Source organism: Meles meles, chromosome 10, assembly GCF_922984935.1.
Source record: "Meles meles chromosome 10, mMelMel3.1 paternal haplotype, whole genome shotgun sequence".
In the NCBI taxonomy this organism is placed as follows: domain Eukaryota; kingdom Metazoa; phylum Chordata; class Mammalia; order Carnivora; family Mustelidae; genus Meles; species Meles meles.
The window spans coordinates 23,767,213-23,786,839 of NC_060075.1; the positions used below are offsets into that span (position 1 = coordinate 23,767,213).

At 58.8% G+C, this 19,627-nt stretch overlaps 1 protein-coding gene across 2 annotated transcripts; it reads left to right on the top strand.

Moving 5' to 3' along the window:
- The first annotated feature begins 1,061 nt into the window (after positions 1-1,061).
- On the top strand, positions 1,062-17,162 carry IMPDH1 (inosine monophosphate dehydrogenase 1). 2 transcript variants are annotated; one of them, XM_046021424.1, is made up of 15 exons: positions 1,062-1,325; positions 5,174-5,275; positions 7,413-7,461; positions 9,682-9,783; positions 9,910-9,984; positions 10,231-10,437; positions 10,571-10,658; positions 11,493-11,692; positions 12,308-12,398; positions 12,663-12,758; positions 14,100-14,243; positions 14,361-14,505; positions 14,801-14,944; positions 15,085-15,168; positions 16,387-17,162. In XM_046021424.1, exons 1-15 carry the CDS (start codon positions 1,150-1,152, stop codon positions 16,406-16,408), a joined length of 1,725 nt encoding a protein of 574 aa, XP_045877380.1. In that variant the 5' UTR covers positions 1,062-1,149; the 3' UTR covers positions 16,409-17,162. The 2 variants fall into 2 exon arrangements, with proteins under 2 accessions (XP_045877380.1, XP_045877381.1); XM_046021425.1 differs by having other exon boundaries at positions 5,177-5,275.
- Positions 17,163-19,627: the final 2,465 nt, after the last annotated feature.

Sequence of the window (19,627 nt, forward strand, 5' to 3'; positions counted from 1 at the left end):
GCAAAAATATTGTCTATAATGGCATTCATGGTAACAAGATTTTCATATGTGGCCAAGAATCAGAGAAACTGTGCTTTAATCCTAAATCTGGGGAGTGGGTGTGCACATGTATAGGAAAAGATACCAGACAGGAGAAAATGCAAGATCCTACCACGGCAAAAATTCAATTTCCTTGTGAGATAGTTGCTGAAAAGTCTGATCCACAACTCTGCCTTCTTGAAATACATCTTAACACCCCCAGTCATTCAATGTTTACCATTTGCTTTCTTGGATTGTCAGATTTTTTTTTTAAACTATACAGTATAAGAATTGTCAAGTGTTTATTTTCTGTCTACTCCGTCTCCTCAAAGAAATTGCCCGAAGGCAAGGACTCTTTTCTTTGCCATCTTTGCTAGTTGCGCGATCATTGTTGACAAGAATAATAACAGTGGTGAAATAGGAAAAGTTATGCCTTCTAGCCAGTAAATGAACAAGTTTTAGCACCTGCGTGCTCAGCCCCACTATCTGGTTATGGGGTACCCCCAAAAGAGGGCAGACAAGGCCTTTTCCCTTAAGGATCCTGCAGCCTTATCTGTTCCTTCCTCAGGTAGTGACAGTTAAAAGCTGAGGAGACCTATTTTCCTCCAGTCTAAGGGAGTCTGTTGAATAGGTAAAGGGGGCAGTAGGCAAAGGGAGATGGATTATCTCCCCGCCCATCTTGTCCTAGTTGAACTAGGTCTGCGGCTGGCCCGTAGGAGGCGCTCCAGAGGACCATTCCACCGATCTTCCTAGGCGCTCGGCTCCTTTTCTTTTCTGCTTTTCCTAAGAAGGAGCCAGGAGAAACTGGAAGGTCTAGACGGAGGGGAAGGTGATAGGGCGGGGGGCGCCGTTCCTTTGCAGTTCCACCTCCATCTGCTGGTATCCCCTCACTGATTCTGGGACGCGAGAGACTGGCTGAGTCCGAACACCCGCTTACCCGGCTGGGCGGAGCGCAGTGCCAAGGCCAAGCCTCCATCCCCTGGATGCCCCGCCCCTACCCTCAAGCCCCACCCCGGCCCTCAGGCCCCGCCCCTTCCCCGGCCCCGGACTGGGCCGCGCTCACTCCCCAGCGGGGGCCGGGGGAGCCTCCAGGCGGAGAGGCTCCTGCCCGCCCTGAGCAGCGGCCTCCACATGGAGGGGCCGCTCGCTCCACTAGCGGGGTCGGGGCCGCTGCCGCCACCGCCGCCGCTGCGGGGAGGCGGAGCCGCCGCCGTTCCGGAGCCCGGAGCCCGGCAACACCCCGGACACGAGACGGCGGCGCAGCGGTACAGCGCCCGTCTTCTGCAGGCCGGCTACGAGCCCGAGAGGTGACGCCCAGGGCAGAGCGCGCGGGGCGCATCCGGGGCGGGCGCGGTGGCTCCGGGAACCCGGCGACGCTGCGGGGGAGGGGAAGGGCAGGCCCTAGCACCCTTGCCCTCTAACTGCCTCAACCCCTAACTTCCTGAAACCGGGCTCAGACGCCACGCACCTAGCTTTGGTTGGGGGATGCAGGCAGGCACTGGGCCAACGGTTCGGTGCTGCGCCGCGTCTGGGAGCGGGGCAGAAAAACGCTCCCTGAAATCTTAGCCCTGTGTCGGATTTCGGTTACACACCCGACGGTACCTGGTCCAAGCGGCTCCAGCTCCTGGGGTGGAGACAGTGCTTGTTGGAGTCCCTGTCCAACTTTGTTTGCTCCTCCCGTAGCCGTTTCCTCCTAGAACTATCTCCAGAATCTTCCTGGCAGGTGTCAGTGTCCAGATGGATTTTTCCTCAGAGCCCCGTGAGGACACCGCCCCCTCCTCACCATTCACTGAGGTCTGATGAGGCCGCCAGTGCAGCTCACCTCAGGGTTTTTCTCCTAACCTTCAGGACGCTCTCCTGCCCGTAGCCTGCTGGGGTCTGTAAGAGTCACTGGAGGAAGAGTGGGGGTGTTGAGCTGGGCCCCAGGGGTACTGGCTGCAAAGGAGACAGTGGCTAATCTCTGGATTGTAGCACAGCTTGAAATGCACACCCGCTGTCCTTCTGGTCCAGAGGATTTGGACTTCTTTCTCTGCCCCATCTGTTGGCGCTCAGCAGCCTAGGGAGGTGACCTGGAAGCTGGGTTTTGTGTGTGTGTGTGTGGGGGGGGGGTGGTCTGGGGGAATAAGCGCCGAAGCTCTGCACAGGGCTTATGTAAGAACTTTTAAAGGCTTAAGGGACTTCTGGGTGAAGCCTGCCCCTCCCCTCCTTGGCAGGCTGCCTCTCTAGAATTGACTCAGGATTGGCAGCCCTACTTCCATACTAGAAATCCAGCTCGTGGGACTCAGGGTCCAGGGTTATATAGGGGAGGCCAGAGGAGGTGAGAGAGCAGGCTGGGGCACTTGGAGCCTTGATGGGGGTTATGCAGGTATTGCAAAAGTATCATTTCAGAGCTCAGACCGGGGCCATGAAGAAGCATTCCTTTTCCTCCTTGTACTTCTGCACAAAGGGGCATCCCCACCCCCCACCCGTCCCTGAAGAACCCTTGTCAAACCTGAGCCCCAGCCAGGTGGTGTAATGAGATTCCAAACCTACTCGCTAGACCTCCACCTGCTCTCACTGGCTTAGAGCTGTGGGAAGAGGACAGGGTTGCATAGAAAGCCTGGGTCCTGGGTTTGAGGCTAGCGTTACTGTTCTCTGGCTTGAACTTGGGCGACCATGTTCCTTGTTCCAGCTCAACAATGCCAATGTTTTTGTTACCTCTTCTCCCTATCCCCACCCTTCCCTCAAAAGTGTTTTGAAATCTTGTCCCTTCAAAGGGCCCCAGACCAGGCAGAGGGAGACCTCTGGCTCCCTGCCTGGCACTGTTACCCTGTGACCTGCGACCCTGAAGAAGGTGCTTAGGCCTGTTCCTCTGCCCTGCTGCCTTCACAGCTGCTAGGTGGGGAGCCTCAGGGGACCAACAGCCCTTCCTCTGGCTGAGGAGGCCCACTGGTTGCCTCGGTGTCTCCTCCCCATGGAGGAAGCAGCTGGGGAAGATCAGGAAGAGGGAGGAGGAAAGCCATGGGGATGGATTAACGGTCTCTGGAAAAGGACAGCCTAACCCAGGGTTGAGCCCAGGAGCTTAGAGTAATGAGGAGCCCAGACAGGTCAGAGCTGGAGGGGGTGTGAGGGAACAGGAGAAGGGACATAGGGCCATTCTGTCATCACTGGGAAAGTGACCCTCCCCATCACTCAGCCTAGCAGCCTCCTCTCCTGGGTCCAAGTTCTAGTCTGGGGCAGATGTCACATTCATTTCATTTGAGATACCAGAATCCAGCTGCTGTCCTGTGCCCCAGGTCTGGTGGAATCCTGACTAGTACCCTACCCATTTCTGACCCATTTAGGTCCCTTAGAGATCTAGAGAGATCTAGCAGTCTCAGCTGCTCTTTGCCTGCTTTGCCATTCCAGCCCTATCCTACGGCTACAAAGGTGCCCCCAGAGCAGCTCTGGGTGGGCAGGGTCATTTCTCTGGCAGGGCTCACTGTTCTGCCTCCAGGTGGCCAGTGGCAGGTCCTAGTGCTGTGCCCCTCAGGATACCCTCACTCCCCCATATGGTGGTCTGTGATGTTGCCATCACTCACAGTAAGAGAAAAGAGGGCATGGACGTTTGAGTCTCTTCCAGCACTCCTCATGGGTCTCATCACTTAGCTCTGTGGGAAGGTCCCCCTCCCCTCTGCACACAGATGGAACATTTTCCTGGCAGGGTCCTGGGGTGTCATTGGGGGAGGCTGGGCATCCCAGCGAGCCTCCCCTGGGCCTGGCTGCCACCAAACTGTGGCGCAGTAAACAAACGCAGCCTCCCAGGGCTTGGGGGGGTGGGGTGGGGAAGGAGCATCACAGCCAGCCAGCCACCTTGCCAGGAAGAGGACTGTGTCCCTGCCCTGCCTTTTTCTCCCGTTACCAAGGAGTGAGCTGTGGGGACCATAAGAGACCATGAAGTTAGGGGGTGGGGGGGATCTGCTCTCTAACTTTTGATCAGGAAGTAGCATTAGCCGTGCTGGTCACACAGAGGGAAGGGTCTGCCCCCTGCCACCCCACCTGTCCTCATGTGAATCAATTTGCTACCAAATGTTAGTGCCCCCATGTAGAAATCCGGGTCTTGCTAGGCCCACAGAACCACCAAACTTCTGCTCAGGGAAATCCTCAGAACTTCCCTAGCCTGTCCTAATTTGTATGCATACTTGCCTAAGCCAGACCTGTGATCCTCCTTCACCTTCCTAGGGCACTATCCTCCCAAATAAAAATGAACTTTCCCCTCTGGGGTTAAAACCCCGATGATTATACACCACTTTCTGAGCTGGGGACAGGGATGTCGGACAGGAGCATTGGATCCGGAAGCCAAGGCAGTACCCATCCTCCCTCGCTTCCTGAACTGAAGGCTTTGCATCTGTAAAGTGGGGCTAACTAACAGTTGGCAGCTGATGGATTGTAGAGTAAATGTGATCATTTATGAAAAATGCCTTGTAAATTGCAGAGGGCTTCAAGGCTGCCCAAAGGTCAGGGAGCCTCATTGTTGAGTTGCCTGCCCCCTAGGCATGATGTTGGGGGAGATGGGGAGCCTACAGTCACAAACTCCGGTATGTTGGGGAGCGGTGAGCCCACACCGTTCCTCAGGGCTCCAAGTCCCCATCAGAGAGCCCTTCCCTTGGTCTTGGGTAAAGGCAACTCGTGTTAGAGGTATCCCTGGGCTGGGGAGTTAGGACAAGGGGAGAGGGGTACCCGATGGCTGGGGGAGCCCAGATTGGGGCCACCCAGGTTGGGAGTGAACCTAGGGGCGCGTTGCGGGGCGGGGCAAGGGGGTGCTAGGAGGCGGGACCACAACTGGTGGAGGGGGCGTGTCCCGGCCAGGTTCAGTCCCCTCCCCCCACTGGATCCACACTCCCTCCCCCGCCGGGTACGCGGGGCTGCTGTGCAACTGCAGGCGGCTGCAGGGCCCGCCGGGCCTTTGTGCGGCGCGGGGCGGAGGCGGCGGCCTCCCCGGGGAGGGGTGGGAGGAGAGGGCGGCGCCCCGGGCCAGCCTAGCCGCTGCCGCAGCCCCCGCCCCCGGCCCGCCTGGCCCGCGGCGGCAGCGTGGCCGCGGCGCGGCGTCAGCACAGCAGCGGCGACAGCAGCGACAGCAGCAACAGCAGCGGGGCGGCCCGCGCGGGTGTTTATGTCGGGTCGCGGTGTCTCCCAGCAGCATGGCGGACTACCTGATCAGCGGCGGCACCGGCTACGTGCCAGAGGATGGGCTCACCGCGCAGCAGCTCTTCGCCAACGCCGATGGCCTCACTTACAAGTAAGCGCCCGGGAGGGGGTGCGGGGGGAGGGGGTCGGCGCACCCACCCGTGCGCCGCGATTCCCCCAGCCCGCGGCCCTGCACGTGCTCCGTTCCCCCCTCGGGGACGCCCGCGTTCTCCGGCCCCGATTCGAGTGACTTGGGGTGGGGGTGGGGGGACCGGGCAAAGGCAGGAAGGAGGCCCGCGCCGAGAGCAGACGGACGTGGCACAGCGACATAGCGGGCCCTCCGTGCTGTGCACCGTTTATGGCCGGATCCGGTGTCGGCCTGGCCCCTTTCTCCTCTCGTGGGCATTTTGACCCCATGGAGGAGCCTTGGGACCGGTGGGAAGTGGAGATGTGGGAGTTATGGAGAGACTTTTTCCAGACCTTGGTCCAGGACACCCTCTTGCTCCCAGCTCACAAGAGGGTAGAAGAGACCCTGCAGTCCAGCCAAGGCAGCTGCTTGGGTGTTGCCTCCAGGAGAGGCCCAGCTGGGCAGTTGGAATGGCTCCTTTTCCTCACGGACCTGTCCAGCCTTCCTTCCACCTGTGCCCTGCCCGCCCACTGGTTAGCACTCGTGCCCCCTGGGCGTGGGTATTTTGTGACTACCACCCCAAGCCCACCCCACACGGGATTTTGGAGGAGAATGGGACCTCTCCGTTTGCCTCAGGCTTAGTTTGCTTTTCCGTGGGCCCTGGGCCAGTTGTCCTGCGGGCTGCAGGCCTGGCACTAGCTCCTCTACGGGCTGCAGGATTGTGTCCATGCCAGGAGAGAGCATCACAACCTGGGGCTGGGAGGAGTGGGGATGCTGGCAAGTCAGAAGAACTCCAGTCCTGTCTCCTGCCAGTCCCTGCCTTCACCTGGAAGCATTCCTGCTTGGCAGGCAGTTTCCCTAGACACCAGGATTCCTAGTCATTCCTGTGTGACCCCCTTGCCTGGTGGCAGCTGGGACATAAACCACGTGAGGGATGTAGATAATGCCGAGACAATGTCCGGGGGCCCAGACTCCAGCATTTCTCCTCCTGCCTCTCCATGAACCATAGAGGCCTCTTCACTGCACAGAAGGGCTACCAAGGGGGCAGGGACAGTTAAGGTTCTTGATTTGTCTGGGGGTCTTTGATGAAGGGGGAGAAAGTATCTCTTTGATACACTGTTCACTGGAGTCTTCTAGGAAAACTCACTAGGGAAATGGCTAGGAGTTTCTCTAGGTCTGGGGCAGGTTAAAGACCCCACCTCTCTGAGCCACCCTGGAGCTTTTCCTTCCTGCACTGGGGTGCCTGCTGCTTTGCTTAGTCCGGTTGGGAGTGTTCCTGAAGTGTGGAGCATTTGCTTTTGGGTGTGTCCAGCAAGGCTCTGTGATTTCTGGCAGTCTAGCCCTTGGTGGGGGTGGGGTGGCTATAGCACTTTTCTGTGCCATACCCCTGCAGGCGTTCACTCTCCTTCTTGGGTTTGCTGTGACCACGGCCCACCCGAGTGTGGGCAGCTGCCACGCTCTGACCAGGGCCCCGGTGTCCTGGTCCTAAACTGCCGGGAAACCCCCTTCGTCCCCTTTCCCGTCCCAGGCCGTGTCTGTGGTGCACCCCACTCCAACCGGAGCAGAGTCCCTGCTCTGTCCGAACACGCCCCACACTCAGTGCCCTGGGGTCCCTCCATGCTGCTCTGAATCCGCGTGACTCAGCAGCCCTGGCCCAGGGCTGAGCCACTTGTCCGGTGCTTTGAGGTGTTTATGCCGTACTGTGCTGCTAAATGGTTTTCAGGTTCATTCCGTGTTTGCTGACTGTCTCCCCCTATCAAGATGGAGAAGTGTTCGAGGGCAGGCACTGTATGTGTTCTGTGTGTCATTACAGGGACTTCTGTGTCCCTCGAGGAACTCTGAGCCCTGAAGGCAGTGGGCATCCGGGGCCGACTGCCTTGGTGGTGCCCCAGTCCACAGACCTTCCGCTGGGTTTGGCTCAAGGTCTCTGGGCTGGAGTCTGCCAGATGCTGGTTGGGGGGCGGGGGGTTGCTTCAGCCCTGACCAGGGAACAACGTGGATCAGAGGGCTCCAACCTTTGCCCCTCCTCCCATCCATAGGCTGCTCTCCTAGTCATGGTAGGGCTTGCCCCCTTTGGGGGACCCCTCCCTACCCTGTAACACTCACTTTTCTGTCTCCACAGCGACTTCCTGATTCTCCCAGGATTCATAGACTTCATAGCTGATGAGGTGGTGAGTACCTCTTCTGCTGACCTGGGGGGAGAGGGACCATGTATGTGGTAGAAGAGGCTGGCTTCTTGTTCAAGGGCAGGGTGTGGGAGAGATTTATCTTGGGCATGGAGCCTTTATTGCTGCCAGAGAAACTGGCACAGAGCAGTGGGTCATGTCTAATGGGGCAGAGGCAGCTGCGGGGACACAGGGGTATGCTGAGCAGTGGGCCTAGCACAGGGTGGGAGGGCTGTCGCCGACAGAGCCCATGGTGAGGTTCAAAAAGACCCTGGGGGCATGGGCATGGGTGTGGCAGCCCTCTTACCATTGCAGGGAAGGATTGGATTTTGTCTGAAATGCTGAGCAAGGACAGGACAGAAGCCAGTAAAATTCTGGAGACTTTGGATGAGGTGGACAGACTTGTTTGTGGATCCTTAATGCACGGGAATTGGCAAGAGGATTTGAAAGAATTAGATTTTGGACAGATACAAGGAAACACGGTGCCTCGCTTTATTGGAGGGGCTCAGCAATGAGCCAAGAGAATGGACAGTGTTCTTGACACAATTAAGATATGACAAGCTCATAGAAGCCAAGGGGTAGGTGCTGATGAGTATAAGTCATTTCATGGAAAAGTTAGATTATTCTTTTTTTTTTTTTTAAGATTTTATTTATTTATTTGTCAGAGAGACAGCGAGAGAGAGCACAAGCAGGGGGAGTGGCAGGCAGAGGGAGAAGCAGGCTCCCCGCTAAGCAAGGAGCCTGATGGGGGACTTGATTCCAGGACCCTGGGATCATAACCCAAGCCAAAGGCGATGCTTTTAACCCACTGAGCCACTCAGGCACCCCAAGTTAGATTATTCCACGATGAATTCATGCACGTTAAAGAGTCGTTTCCTTTGTTGCTGTTACTGATGTTTATTCAGGTCTGATCCTCAAGAAAGACCAAAGGCCGGAGTGTGCCTGAATTACTCTTACATCGGGGAGACTCCTATCTAGCCTGTGTAGCCAGTGCTGATGTGGACAGATTTGGGGGGAAATCTGAGCTATTCTGAACATGCACCTGGTGATGGCGACCAGGATGTCTTGGTTCAGCTGTTCAGTTTAACAAAGTTTACCAAGCCCTCTGGCTTTGTGCTGGACCCTGGGCAGGGTGCAAAGAAGAAAGGGACAAAAAGGTCCCCTCCCAGCCATCAAGGGTCTCCCTGTCCTGTGGCCTAGGCCGGGAAGGCTGTGTGACCATTCTTCTGTGGCATGATGGGAGAGAAGAAGGTGGGGTTTTCTAGACTGCAGGGCCATGGTTCTGAACCAGGGTCTGGGAGATGGACTTCAGGGGCCTACGAATCTCCAAAAATTCTATACCCAAGTCTGAGAGAGCTTGGGAGGCTAGGATCCACGAGCCATTGGCCTGAATCTCAGAGGCAGATTCCTCCCCAGTGGGTATGTGCCTCCCTGACTTTTCCCCTGAGTGGCAGACCCTTGGTCCCCTACTGCCATGATGTCTGATAGACTCCTTCCTGTACCTTCTCCTCCCAGTCACAGTCTCTCCCGCCTGGCCCTGCTCAGCCGCCTGCTCCGTGGCCTCCCTGCCTCAGGCCTTGTCATGTAGAGTCCATTCTCCACATCAGAGCCCGAGCGACCTCTTTAAAACATGAAGCAGAGCATGTCTCTCCTCTGCCTGAGACCTTCCTGTGGCTTCTCATCTTAGAGGCAAATCTAAGTTCCTCTCCTCTCCGTGGCCTTTAAGACTACACACCCTCACTGCCCACCCACCCGCCTGCCTGCCTCTCGCCCCTTATCCCCTGCTCTCCCCCTTTTTACTGTGCTAGCCTTTTCCTGTCTTAAATACATCTCAGGAAGACTGGGAACAGAGGCCGGGTTCACACTCACAGCTCCCTCTGCCTGACACGACAGTCCCTCAGACTCTGACTCGATTGGTTCCCACTTGTCATGTCCCAAGCAAGGGTCTTTTCCTGACCACCACATCCTTCTTGCCATGGTGACTTGGCTTTGTCATCTCTCTTTGGAGCCTTTATCTTGACTGAAATAATCTCATACATGTTGTTTTTGTGTTTGTCATCTTTCCAAGTAGATTGTAACCTCCAGGAGGGACAGCAGGGACCTTACCTGCCTTGTCCACTGCTGTGTCTGCAGGCCCATCCTGGTGTCGGGGACCCATGGGAGCTCAGTAAAGGTGTGTTGAGTGAATAGTAAAACTCTTCACCTAGACCCTGCCTCTATTCTCAGGACCTGACGTCAGCCCTGACTCGGAAGATCACCCTGAAGACGCCACTGATCTCCTCCCCGATGGACACTGTGACAGAAGCCGACATGGCCATTGCCATGGCTGTGAGTCGGGGACCCGGGTGGCATCCCTGGGGTGGGTGGGCTGAATGGGAGGCTGGATTCAGAAATGGGGTTTGCAGAGCGAGAGGGTCGAGCCCTCACTCTGATCGTGCTTCCCTTCCACCCCAGCTGATGGGCGGTATCGGTTTCATTCACCACAACTGTACCCCGGAGTTCCAGGCCAACGAGGTGCGGAAGGTCAAGGCAAGTACCAGGCCTGTCCCCAGAAAGAAGATGTGACCCAGCCGCCTCCTCCTTTGCCATCCCTGCAGGCTGGTGCATCCCCTGGCTGACTGCCGTGGGGTCTTGTCTACCCTGCCCCACACTGGGACACGGGGCCCAGCCCTCGTTTGCCCATTGCCCCCTCTCCCCATCAAGAGCCCTGGCTCCCCTGTGGCTTGCCACCTCCATCCTTCTTCCAGCCTTTTCTTTCCCCATCTCTACCCACAGAAATTTGAACAGGGCTTCATCACGGACCCCGTGGTGCTAAGCCCCTCGCACACTGTGGGCGACGTGTTGGAGGCCAAGATCCGGCATGGCTTCTCTGGCATCCCCATCACGGAGACAGGCACCATGGGCAGTAAGCTGGTGGGCATCGTCACCTCCCGAGACATTGACTTTCTTGCCGAGAAGGACCACACCACCCTCCTTAGCGAGGTACCTGCAGGGCGAAGGGAGGACCTCACATCCTGGGGCCTAAGGCTGGTGCCTGTGACCAGGGACCAGAGGGAGGCCTGGCTCCCTTCTCTCTCACCTGCCAACCTGCAGGCAAATGTTCCTGGCTCCACAGGTGATGACGCCACGGAACGAGCTGGTGGTGGCTCCAGCAGGTGTAACCTTGAAAGAGGCAAATGAGATCCTGCAGCGCAGCAAGAAAGGTACGTGGGCATGGGCAGAAAGCTCCAGACGCCCCCAGTCTGGCTCCTGGTACCCCAGGCCTGCTGTTGCTGCAGACCATTGTCTTGTCCCAGCAACCAGACTGGCTGGGCCTTAGGGAAGGTTTGAGCAATCCCAGGTTAGAGCATGAATCCTGAGGTCCTTTTCCTGGCATAGGAAAACCTGTTCCTTATTCAACATCTTCACACTATGTCTCCCCATAAAGCTCGTCCTGTGAAATGCTCATCACACACAAAAAAAGTCTGAAACATGCTGCTTTCTATCTCCCACATTCCATTAAAAAAATCGTATGTCCGTTTATTAAAGGCCCTGAGAAATCCTGCAGTTAAGTTTATTTGACATTGGAGCTGCTGACATGACCTTCATTAGGTCCTTACTGGAGACATTAGCAATGCCTCCCTGGCTCCTACTGGGTTGTTTTCTGGGGTGATGTTGGAGAGGGTATGTGTTCCTTCTTGCAAGACAGCCTTACGTTTGTGCCCTGGCTAGGGGTTTTCGACCACTGTGGCCTGTGGCCTAGCAGGTGAAAGGCTGCCAGTGCCCAGGGGCCACCCACCCAGCCTGGTTAGGCCACAGGGCAGGAAGAGCTCTGGAACCCGCTTGGGTAGGAGGTTTCTTTGCTTCCTGTTCCTGCGAAGAGGGCCAGGTCCCTAGGAGCATTTCCTGGGTGGGTGCTGTCACCTAGTGGCTGTTTTGGGTACTTCAGTGGAATCTCTGACCTGGTTCGCTTCCTCCTCACGGTCCCCCCAATCCCCCAGTCCCACTCCTGCCCCAAGAGGTCTGCTCCTTTACCAAACGTCTGCATTCCTCATCAGGGAAGCTGCCCATTGTCAACGATCGTGATGAGCTGGTGGCCATCATTGCTCGCACCGACCTGAAGAAGAACAGGGATTATCCTCTAGCTTCCAAGGATTCCCACAAGCAGCTGCTGTGTGGGGCAGCCGTGGGCACCCGGGAGGATGACAAATACCGCCTCGACCTGCTCACCCAGGCAGGCGCCGACGTCATAGTGCTGGTACGGGCACCGCCGGGGGCGCGGTGGTTCAGGAGAGGAGAGGCTCACAGAGACCGGGGTTTGCCTCTAATGAAGGCTGAAGCTGGGATTAGGAAGGTCATTGGTCCTCTGACAGCTCAGGCCCTCCACACCCTAACACTCAGAGCTCACATTCTTCGAGAACCTCCCGCTTGCCAGGTCCTGCACTGAGACCTTTATATGGATGAACTCATTTGGTCCTCACAACTCCCTGAGGGTCAAGACCACGCCCACCTGTCAGAGGAAGAACCCGGGGTGGAAGGAATGCAGTGGTCTCATCTGGTAGTGAGTGGGTGGGAACAGGCTATGGCCCCAGGCAACACCTGCTTGCTGTGAGGATTGGTCCATACAATGGCTATGCTGGGGCCCTCTCTGCTCTGAGGCCGTAAATCGGTGGCGTTCAACCTTTGGGGGGAAAGCAGGCCTCTTCGAGACTCAGTCTGCTGAGAGCTGTCAAGCTGTTTTCCCAGGGGGAAGAAGAAAGAGCTTTCTCCTAACACTTCTCATAAAATTTCAGGAGTTTGTCCGCTCATGATCCCCTTCCTCCTGTGATGACTCAGCCATGAAGCCTGAGCTTTCCTGTCCCCCTTCTCGCAGGACTCCTCCCAAGGGAACTCCGTGTATCAGATCGCCATGGTGCACTACATCAAGCAGAAATACCCCCACCTCCAGGTGATTGGGGGGAATGGTGAGTGCAGGGTCCCGGTCAGCCCCCAGCCCTTGTTCCCTCGCTGCATGACCTTCCCTCTGTCCTTCGGCCTCTCTAGGTGATGGCATTGCCCCTGCATGGGGGCAGAAGGCTGAATGAATGGGCTTGGTCCCTGGGGGTCGGTGCGGGGGGTGAGGGGGGCTAGACTGGGGTCCCAGGCAGCCCCAGAGCAAGGCAAGGGCATCCCATCCTCACAGTGTTTCTCTTTCCCTGCTTCTCCAAACCCTTGTCCCCACCCCTCAGTGGTGACAGCGGCTCAGGCCAAGAACCTGATTGATGCCGGCGTGGACGGGCTACGTGTGGGCATGGGCTGTGGCTCTATCTGCATCACCCAGGAAGGTAGGTGTCAAGAGAGCGATGCCAACAAGAATGCCCCCCGGGCCTTCCGCAGGCTCTGGGGCCCCACTCATGTCCCACCGATGCGTGCTGAATGCTCGCATTCAGGCCTGTGCCAGGCCTCTTCCCAGGATAAGGGGTGCTTCAGGGGTGATTTGGGCTCCGACGCTGTCTCTCTGGCCCACTGACTTGGGGGAGACTGCTGTGAGATCAGGCTACTGTGAGTTTTGGAGTACGTGCCAGCCTGCTTCTCAGATTCTGGTCCAGAAGGCACAGTCTGGAGGGCCAAGCAAGGCTGGTGTGAATCCTCTGAGGGGCTCATTGGAACCCAGCTCAGAGTTGGGATCAGCTTTGTGACAAGGCAGGAACTTGGGACGTGGAGATAGCATGTCCCTGAGTGTGTAAGGACATAGGAGCTTGTCACCGTGTGGCAATAATGGGGGATGGGGATCCAGCTCAGTCACAAAGCCCTTTTTCAGGGTGTGCTCCTACCTATGAAGTGGGGGAGACCCTGCTGTGTATCCCTGTGTGGTTGAGGGGTGCTCCCTGGAGGCTGGGGTCTGATTTGTAGGTCCTGGCTTGACCCTAGGGGATGTATCTGGCCCCTCGAGAGAAGGTCATTTCTCCACAACACTGAGTGACCCATTTGGCCTTGGTCTTTTCTGCCCAAAACATCTCCTCCTTTTGGTCTTCAGAGCCTCTGCTTTTAAGTTTCGACCCTTCGTCTTAGCCGACCACCCTGGTAAAATGGGGGCCTCACTCGGTGACTCGACAAACTGAGCACCTGCTGTGTGTCAGGCACTGTTCTAACTCTTGGGAGGCAATAGGGACCAAACAAACCACAGGTATTTCCCGAGAAGGCCTCTTTTCCTCTGTACCCCATTTCACCTCCATCCCCAGGTACGTGCTAGTTCTTAGACTTCCCACTTAAAACCTCGTACTTAGAGACCCTGGACAATTGAACTCAGAGAAACGCACACCTGTATCCCAAAGGAGGCTGTGAGTACCTCACCCTGGGAACAGGCTTCACAAATCACAGAGGTTGAGAGAGAGACCTTGAGCCTGGGGACCCTCTCCCCCAGACCCACGTGCCCCGGTCTGGGGGTGGGGGCGCTCTGCTCTGAAGGCCACCAGAATCCTGCAAGGCGCGAATGTTCTGGGTGGAGTGGGCCAGGTCCCTGGGGTGCCATTGCCCCTAGTGTTCTTTGCCGCCACCTATCTTGTGCCTCAGAAATACCGTCTAGCCTGGTCCTTTTCCCGACCTGGAGGTGGGGCACACAGAGAAGGGGGCTTCTCCCTGTGTTGCTGCTGGAGCTCTGATGGGTATCCCCCCCCAACACACAGTGATGGCGTGTGGTCGGCCCCAGGGCACTGCTGTCTACAAGGTGGCTGAGTATGCCCGGCGCTTTGGGGTGCCGGTCATAGCGGATGGTGGCATCCAGACTGTGGGGCACGTGGTCAAGGCCTTGGCCCTGGGAGCCTCCACAGGTGAGGGGGCTCTGCTGGGGTCAGGGCAGGCTGGGGTGGGGGGATGGGGGGCTGGGAGCTGGGCAAGGGCAGTAGGAAGTCTGTGGGGCTAGAGACACTGACCCTCAACCATCGCAGTGATGATGGGCTCCCTGCTCGCCGCCACCACGGAGGCCCCTGGCGAGTACTTCTTCTCCGATGGGGTGAGGCTCAAGAAGTACCGGGGCATGGGCTCCTTGGACGCCATGGAGAAGAGCAGCAGCAGCCAGAAGCGATACTTCAGGTGCCCTGCTGTGGAACCCCGGCCCCGGGCAGACCAGCCACAACCCTCCTGCATCCCCACCGCCTATGACTTCCCCACGTGGTGCCCAGTCCCCACATGATAGTTCTGGAAACTAGGGCACAGGGTACAAGTAGTGGCCCTGGGATGGTCCCTGGGCCGTCGGACTCAGAACCCAGGGAGGGGCTGCTCTGGGGGGCCTTCTGCCTGGTGTCCCCTCTGCTGGTTCCTCAAGAGGCAGGGTGGGCCCCCCTGAACTAGGGGGCCACTTGGCTTAGTCTCTTTGACCTCCATGCAGTGAGGGGGATAAGGTGAAGATCGCACAGGGTGTCTCGGGCTCCATCCAGGACAAAGGCTCCATTCAGAAGTTCGTGCCCTACCTCATAGCGGGGATCCAACATGGCTGCCAGGATATCGGCGCCCGGAGCCTGTCCGTCCTGCGGTGTGTCCTGCAACTGGGGTTGGATGGTCGGGGGGGGGGGGGACCCAGGTGGGGGGTCCTGGGAGGCTCCCGGCTCCTCCCTGCTTCCTCTCTCTCTCTGTCCTCAGTGTCCCTGACACTCTCCACCTACCTGCCCGCAGGTCCATGATGTACTCAGGAGAGCTCAAGTTCGAGAAGCGGACCATGTCGGCTCAGATCGAGGGCGGTGTCCACGGCCTGCACTCGTAAGTGTGGCAGCCTCCTCGCCCCAGCTGGCCGGCACCGGGTCGGGCAGGTGGGGCCGTGGTTCTGAGGCCAGGCTGAGGTCTCAGGGAATCCGTGGACCATCTGCTCCAGTGATGGGTGCTGCCGCAGGACGAGCCCATCTCCCTCCAGGGCTGGGCCCACTCTGGGACCCTGTCCTTTAGCCCCCAGGCAGGCAGGCCCCTCCGCTCCCCTCGGGCACCGCCCCGAGCAGGACATGGGAGGCTGTGGCCCCTGACCCTTCCTGGGCTCCCAGTCCCTCGCTTGCTTAGAAGCTTGGTGGCTGGTGGCAGGGGCTGGTGGCGCTGGGCTCTTGTTGGTGGCAGCATCAGGCAGGCAGGCAGAGGCTGGGGGCATGCGCCCTCTGGCGGGGACAAGGGCAGAGCGACAGATGCCAGGGCCAGAGCTGGGGCGGCCGCGGGCGGGGGCAGTGCTAGTTGGCAGCGGTAGTCGCAGAGGCATGCGTCCCCGCCCTGGTCGAGAGGGCCTACCCCCCCAGACACCGGCGGGCGTCTAACCTGTGTCTCTTTCTGCCCCACCCTCCCGTAGCTATACCTTTCTGCCGTGTAAGTAACCGCGCTGCCCGGGCCAAGCGTAGAGTAGAGCAGGGGCAGTCTGGGTGGGACCTGGGTTGGGGGCAGGGGCTGCTGGGTCGGGGGTGGCCCTGGGGTGTCAGCAGGGGACTTGGACCCTAGGATCAGCACTGAGCTGGGGGCAGCTGACCGTGGCCTCTCTTCCAACGGAAACCACCCCTTCTGGGGTGCAGACCGATGTCCCTGACCACAGGCCTCGGGCTACCCTGTCTTGGACTGGACCCAGTGACCAACTAAGCCTAGGCCGCCGTGTATGCAGGGGTGGGGTGGAGACGTGGGCAGCGGAGGTGCAGCTTGGTCTGAGCTTGCTCGTGAGGATGGACTGTGTCTTCGTAGCTCCATAGCTGCATCTCCACCCCCAGCACTGAGGACAGTCTGCGTAGTCGTGGCTGTGGCCAGAAGGAGCATGGCTGTCTCTGGACCTGGCATGGTTCTTTCAGGAGCCTTGGCCTGGGGAACACAGAGGCACAGGGCCTGCTCTTTCCTCCCCCACGCCCCCCCATGTGGGGGTGCCCTGGCAGCCCAAGGCCTAATGGCAAGGGGATCCGGGAAGGGAGCAGGGTCCAGAAACCCACTCTTGGCTTCCCTCTTGCCTTGTCCCCACAGTTACGAGAAGCGGCTGTACTGAGGATGGTGGTGGAAGCCGGGGCAGTGGAGGGGGTGCGCCCCAGGGTGCCCCTTTGAGCACCGCCTCCCTCCATAACTGAGTGGTCCATAGATTTGCACTACGGATTCCGCAGCTCCTTTCCAGGGAGAGAGGAGGGGCACCCCTGAGGGTTTATGGCCCCCTCCTGGCCAACCCCTGCAGAGTTCGGACTGCTCCCAGGGCTCGGCTGCCCTGGGGGTCCCCCCAGGTTCCCCCTCCTTGAGTCCCCCTGAGCCTAGTCAGCCTGGGCTCTCAGGCCGTGTGCCTGCCTCAGGTCTTTCTCGCTGCAGCCTGCTCCGTCCGGCCTAGCGCCCACCCCTGGGGCAGGTGGCCCCTCCTGGCTTCCGTAGGGCACCTCCCTCCCCACCCCCCACCCCGGAAATGGTGCTCTCCTGGCCCTGCCTCTGGCCCTTCTTGGGCTGCTGCCCCCTCAGCCATGTGGCACTTCTGGGCTCCTGACCTAGGCCAGAGGGAGGTCTCTGCCCCCTTCCCCTGGCCCTAGGCTACTGGGCCCTGCTCCTCAGGCCGCTGCCCCCACCCCCACCCCCGTCCCTGGCCCTGGGGAGGAGGCTGCCCTTCATTCCTGACTCACCGTCATCCCCAGGTGTACCATTCCTGCCCTCTCCTCTCAGCTGCAGTCGAAGGCTTTAACTTTGCACACTTTGGGGTCACAGTTATGTCATTGTATATTAAATAATCAGAATAAATCAAGAGGTCTTAATACCTCTCCATCCTGTCTCTGCCCCTTGTCCACTGGGCAGTTGGCCCCCATCCTGGTACTGAGCTGGAGCTCCGAGCCCCCATCAGAGCTGGGCTGGGGTTGGGGGGCACCAGGCCCAGCCTCCCCAGGAAGGGGAGGAGGGCGTTGTGGGACTCTAGGGGGCATTGGCACAATTGGGCTGCATGGCCAGGCAGAGGGGTCTCCCAGGCCTGCGCCTACACCAGCATATGCCCCTGCTGCCTGGGGCGGCCGAGGCCACAGAAGACGAATGTCAGGAGCCTCCCTGGTGGCTGACCACAAGTCCCCACTGTGGCCTCGCGACACCAAATGGTGCAGCCCGGACACAGGCGGGCGCAGAGTGGGGTTGCAGCCCTGTCCAGCACCCTCATCCGCGGAGACCCGTGTGTGGATACCGGGTGGAGGGGCCCAGCTCCCACTGTTCGTCTGCGCTCAGACCCCGTGTCCCAGCCTCAAACCCCGCCGTTGGACCGCACCGACGCGTGGGCTGCTGCATCTCCTGGGGACAGGGGGGGTCCTGGGGCGTTCCCCTTGCCTTCCTCTGCCTCTGCAACTAGGCATTGGTCTCACAGCCAAGCCACCCAGGTACAGACACCACTCAGGCACGGAAGCCAAGAAGATGGCCCGAGTGCTCCAGGGGCAGGAATGAGCAGAGGCTGTAGAAACAAAACCCAGTTTGTGGCTCGTGAACAGCTGGAAGCATTCCCCTGACTGTCGGGGAGGGGCTGCCTCAGGCTCCTCTCCGCTTGCCTGCCGGGACCTGCCGGCCCTCAGACCTTTCCGGAAAGAGCCCCTTGGTCTGGGGCCATCCTTCATGGTGGCGTCTTCAGGGGTGAGAAGCAAAGAGCTGCAGGGCAGGACTGTCGGGGGGTTCAGAGCCAGTTCAGTTGCTGCGAAGTGACTGAGTCACTGAGAGTCCGCGGAGGCCTCGAACCCTGGAGTCTGTGGCCTCAGTGAGCACCTAAGAGTCCAAGGTGGCCCAGCTATGTGGGAGAAGGATCCACGGATACCAGAGGATGGGAGAAGCTGCGAGGGGATGGACCAAAATGAGGCCGTGTCTCATAGTTTGTCCTGCACGTCAGTTTACAAAAACTGTACAGGAATCGGCTTGGCCAGATCTAAGGGTTTTTAGAGAACTCTGGAGTCACCCGGCATCAAGGGTGTGAGTGGTTCAAAGGAAGAATTTTCCTTCCGTGCTAGAGCCCGGCAGTCCATCGGAGCTGACCAGGAGAATGGGTTACCTCGGATTGGTGACTTTCCTGTTAACTTGAGGTATGCTAGCCTTACTTTGGCGCTCCTAGAGGGAATTCAGGCACAGTGGTCCTTAAATTTTGGTGTGTATCCAACCCCACCGGAAAGCTAAAAACAAACCCAGAAGCCCGGGCTCCCTGAGGTTGGACAGGGTCTGGGCCTCTGAGTTATCATTCCGTCCCGGGGAATTCTGACACATACCCGAGCCTGAGAATCACTGTTGTAAGAAGAAATTGGAGAATCCAGTTTCCGTGATTTCTGAGACTCACCAAAGCACGCGCCATGAGACTTTCAGATGACACGACACCCATGTCGTGACCTCATTGTAGCGATGGCGTGAGAGAATGTGTGGAAGGTTCTGGGCGCTCGGTAAATTAGTCTTAGCACACCCTAGTTGCCCTCCCCTTCTGCAGAGGAACAGAGGCTAGAGAGGAACGCATGCCGGCCTAGCCCTGACAGTACACTCAGGCCCAGGTGGGACCAGGGGACAGTTGCTCTAGGGAGGAAGGTCACATCATATGGACACTCCGAGGTGGTCCAGAGCCACATTTGGGACAGATGCTGATCACAGACCCCACGGTCCTCAGGATGTGTCCACCCGCAGTCCAGCCTGGTTCGTGAGGTGCAGGCGCCCCCTCGCCCAGACCCGGTACCCTCGCCTAGCTCTGTGCAGCCCAGGGTGCCTGCCTCCAGGCCATGGAAGTTGTGGCTGCACAGGCTCCAGGACTCGCTGCTGCGGCACCCCAGGTCTTGCCTCATGAGCGGCAGCATCTGTGCAGGGAGCCGGCCCGTAGTGCCGCAGCGACACAAGCACTGGTACCCCCAGTGGCCCGCAGCGACACCAGCACCCAGGCGGCCCACCCTGACCTCCGGTGCTGGCACGGGAAGTGGCTTGGCACACTCTCCATGGCCAGCACCTTGAAGCCACGGGCCAGGGAGAGCGGCAGTTACTTGTTCTTGCCAGGGCAGGAGCAGAAGCAGCAGCAGCTGGCGGGGGCCCAGGGGACCCTGGCAGGTGCGGCTTGCAGTGCAGGTGAATGGAGCCTGAGAACTGGGGGGGTGGGGGGGGTAGCCGTGGGGCTGTGGCTGGCCCACCCCGGAGGACAGATGGAAGAGTGGTGGGTGGACTTCGACTCTACCTTCCCCCCTACATCTGCCAGCGGAGGGCAGGGCTCTCAGATGGCTTCACCCCGTAGCTCGGGAGGGGCCGC

Coding starts and splice junctions, on each gene's coding strand:
- IMPDH1 (XM_046021424.1), top strand. CDS start 1,150: ATGGAGGGGCCGCTCGCTCCACTAGCGGGGTCGGGGCCGCTGCCGCCA. Junction 10,659..11,492: donor CCTGCAGCGCAGCAAGAAAG/GTACGTGGGCAT, acceptor ATTCCTCATCAG/GGAAGCTGCCCATTGTCAAC. Junction 14,945..15,084: donor CGGAGCCTGTCCGTCCTGCG/GTGTGTCCTGCA, acceptor ACCTGCCCGCAG/GTCCATGATGTACTCAGGAG.